This window comes from Mesitornis unicolor, unplaced genomic scaffold, assembly GCF_000695765.1.
Source record: "Mesitornis unicolor isolate BGI_N332 unplaced genomic scaffold, ASM69576v1 scaffold18434, whole genome shotgun sequence".
Classification (NCBI taxonomy): Eukaryota; Metazoa; Chordata; class Aves; order Mesitornithiformes; family Mesitornithidae; genus Mesitornis; species Mesitornis unicolor.
This window is the reverse complement of record NW_010178279.1, coordinates 5,881-16,665: the sequence shown is the minus strand read 5'-3', so window position 1 is coordinate 16,665 and position 10,785 is coordinate 5,881. Positions and strand designations below refer to the sequence as shown.

The 10,785-nt window shown below is 36.2% G+C and overlaps 1 protein-coding gene across 1 annotated transcript in view; it reads right to left on the bottom strand.

Annotated features, from left to right (window-relative positions):
• TPP2 (tripeptidyl peptidase II) overlaps positions 1 to 10,355 on the bottom strand; it is a gene marked incomplete at its 5' end in the record, with an annotated part of 47,917 nt that extends 37,562 nt beyond the window's left edge. Inside the window, 9 exons of the mRNA XM_010182406.1 lie at positions 933 to 1,032; positions 2,885 to 3,012; positions 3,517 to 3,593; positions 4,541 to 4,695; positions 6,549 to 6,712; positions 7,423 to 7,547; positions 8,183 to 8,287; positions 8,969 to 9,064; positions 10,227 to 10,355. Of these exons, the coding sequence (XP_010180708.1) occupies positions 933 to 1,032; positions 2,885 to 3,012; positions 3,517 to 3,593; positions 4,541 to 4,695; positions 6,549 to 6,712; positions 7,423 to 7,547; positions 8,183 to 8,287; positions 8,969 to 9,064; positions 10,227 to 10,355 (1,079 nt within the window). The remainder of the gene's footprint in view (positions 1 to 932; positions 1,033 to 2,884; positions 3,013 to 3,516; positions 3,594 to 4,540; positions 4,696 to 6,548; positions 6,713 to 7,422; positions 7,548 to 8,182; positions 8,288 to 8,968; positions 9,065 to 10,226) is intronic.
• Between the last annotated feature and the right edge of the window lie 430 nt (positions 10,356 to 10,785).

Here is a 10,785-nt window from a genome sequence, read left to right as displayed (position 1 = left end):
CTTGTCCCTACATGAAACATGACAATTCTACATAATGAGGTTCTTGGTACAATATACTTGCCTGTAAACACCATGACAGCTAACTTTGACTAATGCTAATAGAGAAGCATTTGCTATGTAACCAGCAAATAAACCAAGGACCGTCCTCAAACTATGTTTTTTTATTTTTTCCTTCACCCAATAATATTGTAGGCTAAACTACAAAAGACAGTATACAGTAACTCCGTGATTCACAAGGAAAATTCCAAAGCCTAAACACAAGCAAGTACTCAGGGAGAGATGCTATTCTTTCTTTTTTTCTTCTTTTGGCTACCACATTACTATCAAATGCTTCTCAGACATGAAATAAAAATTAAAGTTTTCATTGCCTCCAGATTTTCTTTTATAGGTCTTTGAGATAATTTTGTACAAGGTGAGGTAGAAAAGCTTTTTTTTTTTAACTACTCACACCTCTAGTGGACTCAAGCAAAACCCTTGAGTTGTGCCACCACAACAATGACACTGAAGCCAGAAGTAACACCACTGCAATAACAGTACTTCTTTTAATCTTCAACACTAACAGAACAGTTAACTTCACCACACTAACTTAGTTACATAAATGCTATGGAAAAAATAATCTGAAAAAATAAATTTCAGAAAAAGAACAGATTTCCAAACAACTTTTCACCAACTTTTATAATCTCTGAATAGGTCTACACTCATCAAATACACTTTCCTGAAATGTATGGGTTGTGCTGAGGCAGTTCAGTGGTCTTCCCCCTCCATCAGGAGTTCTAGAGCCTGATATACAAAGGCCTTCTCAGAAGAGCAGGGGACCTACGCTCTTTCCATGGGAAAGAAATACTTTTATTTCAGTAATGACCAATTTTTAGATTTTGAATTGCATAATCTGACCCCCAAAGTAATGAATCGGTTCTTTTAGAATGACCTACCTAGGCCCTCTGGATGACCAAGTATACTGATTTGCTGGCAGTTTTTCTCTTAAAGAGTATTCTGCAACCATCATGTCAGGTGATACGTAGGCACCGACACCTGTAAAAAACATCCAAGAATTTCAGATATACATTTTTATTTAAAGCAAAAATAAACCATTTCTGTTTCAAATTAATTATGAGAATTTTGCTTGATTTTTCATGTCATTAAATCCAGATATTTTTACAAAGCAAATGTAAAGCAGCATGCTATGCAGTAACACTGCTGATGGTCATATTGCATAACATTCAAATATTACATAAACTTCAAAATCTAAGTTTTATTCAACAGGAATAGAATATATTCACCTTCTACATTTATTTCTCAACAGATCACTTTTACACATCTCCACTCTCTCCCATATCCTTTGGCTATGTTTACACTGTTACAAACTACATCAACCATACCTCAAAGCAATCTGTGTGAACTGGTTCATGCTCACATGGCTCACAGCTACACCACCTGGAGCAGATGGCCACATCCACACAGCTCAAACGCAGTGATGAGGCAGTCATTACTTCCCTGTACATCAGTTCAAAGTACCCAGAGCATGTAAATGATTTTGTCAAAGCCTATTAAAGCTGTATTTTAGAACCGTGTCAGGGATGCACATTGCATCCATGCCATTTAAGTATTCTGAAGTGTACACTCCATTTTCCTTATAGCACAAGCACTATCAAGATGGTAGAAAACTAACACACAAGCTGACAAACAAATTTGGCAAGGTTCACATCCATATTGTTGGTGTGAACCAAGCCAACCTGTCAAGTGTATTTTGCTTTACCCTCAAAATCGGAAAAAAACCTCCAATCTGGTTCACTCCAGATGAAGGACAAGAGCAAGCTACTTTGCATGCAGAGTGAGTGATCACCCAGTCTCCAGAGTGATACAAGAAGTAAGCTGAACTGACAGAGCAGATACGCTACAAAAGCAAAGCCAATGCAGACCTGAAAGGAGCTTGTTAGTTCCAGCCCTGAGTCTCAGTAGTGGAGCAATTGTAGATTACCTTTTAGAAAGTAACTGGCATTAATTCTACTAGCTGTCCTAAAACAGTGTCCCTCAAACTTTCAAGTCTACATGCCAGTCTCCTTGCATAACAATTCCGAGATTTAACAAGCACTTTGTGTAACACAGTAATGCAGAATCAGAGGATTTATATAAAAAATTTAGACTAAGGAAGTTACCCTCAAAGAGTAGACATTCTGCTAAGTCTTATACCTCAATCTTTCACTGTATCAAACACATACACTAGCCCATCAGAAAAGCCAATTCTTATGCCAGTAAAAGACTTTCATAGAAGTGGCACTACAGCTAAAAGAACCCTTCCCCTAGAAGGACTTGTCTAGAGCATATAATGGGATTATTCTATATCCAAATTGAAATGCTTTATTTCGCTACAAATAGAAATCAGAGTATGTGATGAAGATAGATCTAAAACTATGGTTCTGACAATTCAGAATGCAGTACAAGACTTTCCAGAAGATTAATTAAAATCCAACTTGCTTGTACTTTTTACAGGTTGCACTTACCAGCAGGTAATGGTCTGAGTGAAGTGGTGTGCTCAGACGCTTACAGTTAAAAAAATAATCTTGAATCTTCAAATAGGTCAGACTAAAGATTTCTTTCACAAATTTTATACAAAGCCACATCAACTTAAGACCATCCACCTCCTACCTCTGTTTTCTACATAAGTACAGTCCTGAATTGTAAGAAGAGAACCATCTAAATTTTAATACCTAAGCATACAGCAAAGTGCCTCCCTCAGAAATAATCTTATAGCCCAGTAATCTTCAATACTTTAGATTTAGTTCAGCAATTAAGTGGAGATCTCAAATATGTAACACAAGTACAAAGCTTGAAAAGACAGAAGCTGCATACTGTCAGAATTTTTTTTTCAAAACAAATTATTTACCTATTACACTAGATGTAGTTCCACCAGGACATCCTACCGTAGAAAGGCAGGGACCGTTATTTCCTGCACTTGAAACATAGATTACGTTGTGTTTCCACACTGCTTCATTAATTACTTCACAAATTCTCCTGATGTAAGAGAAAAACAAAAAAGTCATTCAATCGACAATATTGCTTTCTTCCCACAGGATAAAACTCTCATTTCTAGTAGAATCTCTGTGACCAATCACAGAACAAGGAGTATTATGCAGCCTGCTTCCCACACCTAGCAGAGGCGGTTCCAGTACAGAAGCTGACCACAAAAAAATATCTTCTGGTTTTAAAAAGGAGTGACAGTTATGTAGCAATATTAGGTCTTAAAACCCGCCCCCCACGGATTATGTTGGGGTTCCAACTACAAAAATTCTTTATTATTCTAAAATATTCTTTGTATTATAAATCAATAGCACTTTCAATAGGTTTACTTAACTTTCAAAGATAGTTAAAAAAGTAAACTGCAACAGTTTAATGTATCTGAAACATATGAGCCTGGACAATTCATTCTTACTGACTGTTCATTTACACGAAGTTCAACAAATGTAATTCCACTTCTGTGACACTAAAATACTTAATACTAACCACAGCAGTACTCACCCAGAATTTGGCCAATGTGTTGCCTCTCCATAGCTATAGTTGACAAGATCACATTTGTATTTTATTGCTTCTATCATCTGATAAAGTAAAAATAAGCCAGAAAACATACTAGTCAGTGAAATAAGTGAAGTCACTTCAGGAATGGCAGAAAACATCTGCTTAAACTGATCTGCTACAGATCTAAGAAAAAGGGATAAATTTCTTTTGACATTACAAAAGAAATAAATAATTTACTTCAATCGGTTATTTAAGTGATATTTCCCCAGAAAAAAAAAAACAACAAACCAAAACAGAATTAAAAAACCCACTCTGTGAACAGCCTTATTTTTGCCACATTCCAAGCTATAAATTAAGAAATTATCCTAAGAGAAAACTGCAGACATCACTGGTATTGTCTCAAACATTTGCCCTCAATAACATAAAATTCTCCTTTCCTGTGCAGTTTGGTTAAATTCTAAGAAGTCACAAAAACATTACTGTACATATTCATGTTGCTATATCAAGATATTCTATGGGCCACAAATATAATTTTCTATTTTCAGCTTATTTTCTTGAGAAGATTTTTCCCTAGCAACTCACTACATAGAAAAGGCCTTGTGCTTTTCATCATTAAAAAGGAATGATATTTTTTCTTCACTCTTAAAAAACAGAGTTAAAACAAATTAAGCCACATGGATAAATACTAGTCTCTATTCTAGATTTATTTAAATGTTTAAGTATTCTATAGTTATGTACATAGCTATAAAAACTACACTCACAACACAGAATAAGGAACCTTAAACAAGCATACAAGTAACTTAGCTCCTGTGTCAAGCTAGCCAGACACACTGCAACTCAGTTTGAAAAAACCTATAAGTGCTCCATGCAACAAAGGTCTTGTTACAAATTAAAACATTAGTCTCAAGATATGTTTTAAAATATAAGCTGGTTGTTTTTGTGGAGTTTTTTCCTGGGTTATTTTTGTCTAAAGTCTAAAATTAAGTCATACAGCTGAGCTTAATCATTTATTCAGTTAAATACCCACAGCTCTTATTAGACCAGTGCCAGTTTCCATTGTACTGAGTCTCGTATCGCCAATCTTGACTGCAAGAATCTGAGCTCCCGGAGCCACACCATTTCTTTCTGGTTCTTCTGGAAAGTATCCAGCTGCAATACTAGCCACATGTGTTCCATGAGCTCCTGAGCAAATGAAAAGTTGTATCACTGTATGTTTAGTCAACATCATTTATAACAACTTAATACACTACAGCTCAATTGATTTTCACTTATTGAGCCATAAGTATATAAATCCAGCCATCAGCTGGTCACAAGCGGTGCTCCCCAAGGCTCAGTATTGGGGTCACTTCTGTTTATTCATCAATGATCTGGACAAGGGGATCAAGTGCACCCTCAGTAAGCTTGCAGATGACATGAAGTTGGGTGGAAGCATTGACCTGCATTTGGGTCACAACAACCCCATGCAACACTACAGGCTTTGGGAAGACTGGCTGGAAAAGCTGCCCAGCAGAAAAGGAGCTGGGGGTGTTGATAAACAGCCAGCAGTGTGCCTAGGTGGCCAAGAAGGCTTGTATCAGAAACAGTGTAGCCAGCAGAACTAGGGAAGTGACTGTCCCCCCACCTGTACTCGGCACTGGTGAGGCTGCACCTTGAGTACTGTGTTCAGTTTTGTGCCTCCCATTGCAAGAAATACCACTGAGGTGCTGGAGTGTGTCCAAAGAAGGGTAACAAAGCTGGGGAAGAGCTTAGAGCACAAATTTTATGATGAACGGTTGAGGGAACTGAGGTTTGTTTAGCCTTAAGAAAATGAAGCTCATGGGAGACTTTATTGCACTTTACAGCTACGTGACAGGAGGTTGTAGTGAGGTGCATATTGGTCTCTTCTCCCAAGTAATAAGCAACAGGACAAGAGGAAATGGCCTCACATTGCACCAGGGATTGGATATTAGGAAAAATTTTTCACTGAAAGGGTTGTCAAGCATCGGAACAGGCTGCCCAGGGAGATGGTGGAGTTACCATCCCTGGAGGTATTTAAAAGACATGTAGATGTGGCACTTAGGGACATGGTTTAGTGGTGAACTTTGTCGTGTCAGGTTAATGGTTGGACCATATGGTCTTAAGGGTCTTTTCCAACCTAATGATTCTGTAATCCTATAAAATGAGTCCAGGGTTCAAATCACTTTAATAAATGTCGTATTATACTAAGAAAAAAAGAAGTCAGTAAACAGTAGCAATCTACAAAATAAAACAGCTTTTGGGGGGGGTGAAAGGAGGCAGCAAGCAGAGAAAAAGGAAGCATTAACTTAATTCCACTAACAGAAGTTTATCAAAAGGCTCAACACTTCCTACTTGGAATTATGAAAATGATACCTGAGATGACTCAGTGGGGATCAAGAAAAAGAAACCCAGACATTAAACTGCACAGAAGCATATAAAGGAATCTCTCAAAAAAATTACCATAGATTTAGAAGCCAGAACTGCTTCTGTAGTTCTACTGAGATAGGATAGCTTCATGAAAGAGTAGGAGCATTTTTCAAATCAAATAAATCCATACCACCTTAACCACAAAAAAGTCTGGATAAACCAAAATAAAGATTAATATCTATGAAGATGTCTAAGATTAAGCTATACAAGCACAAAGGACAGCAACTAAAAATCAATCATCACCCTATATTAAAAATAAACAAAATCAAAACAAAAGGGGTAGTTTGAAAGAAGGTTTGCTCTATTTTATTCTTTAATATGCAGGAACATCTTAAAAGAGTAATTTAAGTACATACATTCTATGAACACACGCATATGAGCACAAAGTTGACTACCTCAGACAAAAATGCAAGCAAGTTTGATAATAAGTTGCTACTATAGGTTTAGTTCAGGAAATGTGAATATTGATCTTGATTGCCATAGTAATGAACACTGTATTAAGACAGCTGCTTTTAACAGTCTCAAGTATCAGAATCAGGACCCAGTACAAATTGCTGGTTGTCATGATACCTACTGAGCAGCAAAATTTTCTTAAGATTACTTTCATTTACCTCCACTTGTCACAATGGAAAGAAGGTTTCCATCATCATATATATTAACAGAATAATTCAACATCTCAGATGTTCCAAAAGATCCATATTCCTGAGCCTCCTTGTAGGTTCTCAACACTGTACAGCCAGTTAAGTCACCAGTCTCACTTGTATCTATACAGGCTCTGTTGAAAAGAAACAACAAAAGGGGCAATTTTTCAGCTGTTGCAACCTTTTGGTTATCTTGCCTCCCAGCAAAGAGTACCACAAAGACTTTAAGAAGCCTGGTTCTGTGTTTATCATACTTCTTAAAGTCAGTATCTTTAAACCTGGTTGTTTACACTTAAATTTAGAAACTACAAAGATCACTAAATAAAAACTGCTATTCAAATGCTACTAAATTCAAATAAATCTGTCTTTGAAAAGCAAGCATATGGAAATTCAGGCAGTTTTTTCAAGGCAGAAATTTTACTCACACTAGCTGTTCAGTGCTGGTACACAAACATTTGAAGTCTTACCTGGTGATTTGTATGATGCAGATTTTCAGTCAAGAAAAGTGTCATATTATGTACTGAAGCTTGGGCAAAGACTGCTGTTTTTGATTGCTTTTTTACTTTTTTTTTTCCCCTTTCACCAATAGATACTCAAAGCGATTTTAATGTGCTTCAGAGGAAAATCTCTCAAGCTTACACTTTGTATCATGCTCTCTTTAATAAGACTTCATTCTACCTCACCTTCATTTGGGATCAGAACTTTTGGCATGAAACTCAAGGGATATAGCAGGATTATTTTAAAGCACTCTGTAAGGAGGGCAGATGTAAAAGTTAACAGGCTTCAATGCAAGGTATTGTTTTATGTACAGAACAAGACACTTTACACAAGTTTAGGCACTTACCTCCAGGTTTCACCGTCATTCCATACCAGACAATCATATACTGGGCCAGGATCACTATATTTTTTCTCAAAAGAATTCAACAGTTCCACTTGATTTTGAAGTTCTTCCTTTATTAGCTTATTAACCTAGAAAGGTAACAAAAATACAGTTTGACTATTTCTAAAATTATTGTAAGATAGATAGGCCTACATTCCTTTCCAATGCTATACATTTGTTCTGTTATTTCACCAAAAATGTAAGACCATCCTAGGAATCACAAACATCTAGAAGTTCAATGGTCTTCAACAATGCACTATTTATGTTCAGCCTATTATGTATAACTATTTCCAGTATCTGTAATTGTAACATTTAAAGCCCTTTTTTTAAAAAACCACATTTTTAAATTACATAGAAGTGAATGGAGGCAGTTCTGGTACTTCACTGAAATAGTACCTAGTTTAGAAAAGCAAGGATATGTTTAGAAGATTTCAATTTAGAGCACAGCAAGGCTGACAATCTCAAAAAAGAGCAGATTAAAAAGAAAATTTACAAAAAATATGCTACAAAGTTTTTGAAGTAATACCCTTTTCATATTTGACAAATAAAATAACCATCCATATACAGACTTTTTAAATTAATCAGAAGAAACACTGGTAAGTTATCTGGCAAAATAATCACAAGTACCTTTCCTTCACTCATCCAATAAAATATTTAATCCTCTCAACCAGCAATAAACTGTTGCAAACAAGAAGTTTACAGACTTACTTAGACTTGTACAAACCTGGGAGGGAGAGCTATGAGCAGCATCAAATTCTTCTTGTTTCCTACAGGCCTCTGCTAGAGCCAGTCTGTGAACAGGATCCCAGAGCTTTTCCTTGCGTTCTTTCTGTAACATAAAACGAGGTTCCGCAATATCTTGACAAATACATGTCAAAGTATGAAAACTACAAAACTAATTTGAAAATTCTGGTTTGAGACAAAATGGCTAAAAACAGTCAATACAGTACTGTAAATAAAAACACCTGCTACACAGAAAAATGAAACTGGTATCAATGATTTCTAGATTTTTTGCCTCATTGGACCACTGGACCACCTCTTGTTGTTCTGAAAAATTAAAGAAATAGATCATGTCAAAACTAAACAAAAATCAGTGAGAGAACAGCTCTCACACTCTAACTAGCAGCCTAAATGTGTTAGCAAATCACATACTACAGTTTCGTAGAAAAGCTTAATCAAGGGCAGGTAGCAATAGAGCAAGGGGTAATGGTTTTAAACTGGAAGAAGGCAGATTTAGACTAGGCATTAGGAAGAAATTCTTTGCTGTGAGGGTGGTGAGACACTGGCACAGGTTGCCCAGGAAAGTTGTGGATGCCCCCTCCCTGGAAGTGTTCAAGGCCAGGCTGGACAGGGCTTTGGGCAACCTGGTCTGGTGGGAGGTGTCCCTGCCCATGGCAGGGGGTTGGACTGGATGACCTTTAAGGTCCCTTCCAACCCAAACCATTCTGTGATTCTATGAATCAAAACAGTGAAATATGACTATACACCAGAAGCAAATCTAATCCCTTACCTGAATCCTTTCCTTAAGAGCTTTAGGATAGATATCATAGCCATTTTTTATGCCAATGTGATATTTGCCTGAAGGATTTACCCAGTTTGCTGGAATCTACAGAAAAGTACATTCAGAAATAGGTTAACCAATGGCATGCAAAAAAAAGGGAAAAATCAACACTGTGTAAGTAAGCTTAGCAGAACAGATTCGCAAATATCACCAATTTAATTTCCTGCATCCGTGACAGTAACTACTGCACTAAGTTTCAACAATATGCCATGACAATTTCAATCCAGTTTCAAAGAAATCAGTAACAACTCATGTGACACTGCCATTGAACGATTATCAGTTGCCTTCATAGACTATTTTTAAAACATACAGCACCAGCAGCGACTTTTTTGGGTAGAGGTCTAGGGAAATAATAGCACTTCAAATGAAAAGAAGCACCCTAGAACATAGGGGTATTATCACAAAAGGTCATGACAAATATCTGAATGTTTAATTTAATTTTTTTCTGTAATTTAGACTCAGTAGATCAGATCCGCTATTCCTAATAACAATAGCAAAAAGAGAGCAACAGATTTCACCCATAAAATCATGCTCTGTGCAAATCTCAGAAGTTGATAGAATGGAGAGATCCAAAGATTTTATGCCCCTATATAACCTCACCAATCTAATCAGCCAATCAAGAATATGTAACAGTAACATCAGCAGTTCTACGTAGCCAAGACCTCTACAACATCTCATCATATCCTTTCTGAAAACCCTATACCATTTCTGTTCTATTCATACTGAGAATGCAGTGAGCCAACAACTAAGTCTTTATACAGATTTTTCAGTCTATAGGACTATTTACCCCAAGCTTAACACGATTCCTCTCATAGTTTATATTAAAGTGGAAAATATTAACACTTTTAGAGATGGAACCACATCTGATATTTTTAAAGCATGTTAGCATGTTTTCTTCAGCCAGCTTCCAAAACTGTATCAGATACTGATGTGAACAAAGAGTAATTAAATTATTATCAAGCCCCCAACAAAACTCCATACACACCCCCATTCAGCTATAGAAAACATTTAACATAAAGACATATGAAAAGTAAAAGAAATGTCATATGAACAATCTGTATGCAGATGAAAAAATGCAGTATTAGTTTCAGATAAGATCTAGTTAAAAGGAAGTAAGTTCTGCAGAAACCAAAATAAGTAATGAATTTGTTATTAAACAAGAAAGAAAAAGATGACCAGTGGTGTTCCTCTGCTACTAAACACTCACCTTTAAAGTTCTTCCGGAAAGACCAGTAATTTCCCCATCCTTAGGTTCTACAATGGTACATGTAGTTACATCACCACTGCCTGTTGTATCAATTATATCAATTATCTTGGGTTTCCCATCAGTTGTAATCTGAAAGTATGAGCCCAGAAAATTTTAAAATGTAGTTGATTACCCTTTAGCATACGAACCAGGAAGCCTTGCATTTTTGTTAATAAAAATATCAACTAACTTTCTTTAGCACTCAACTTTTAACTGAAGGACATAAAATCAACTTGAAATCAGTTAAATAGTCAACATACTAAGAGCAACACGTCCATCGTCTTGGTTTATACAAATTCACTAACTTATATCTAAAAAGCATTTATAACAAGTAAAAACATCGCATCAACAAAGCACAGGAGCTTCAACTCAAAACTTAAGTCTAAATTTGCAAAAACTTTTACAAAAACTACTATTTGTGTTCACATTAATTATTGTACCGTTTCCATCCTGTAATTCTGGCCAATTTTTACAGAAATGGCTGCAAAATTCTAATAACAGTGAGCTCTAATAATGCTGA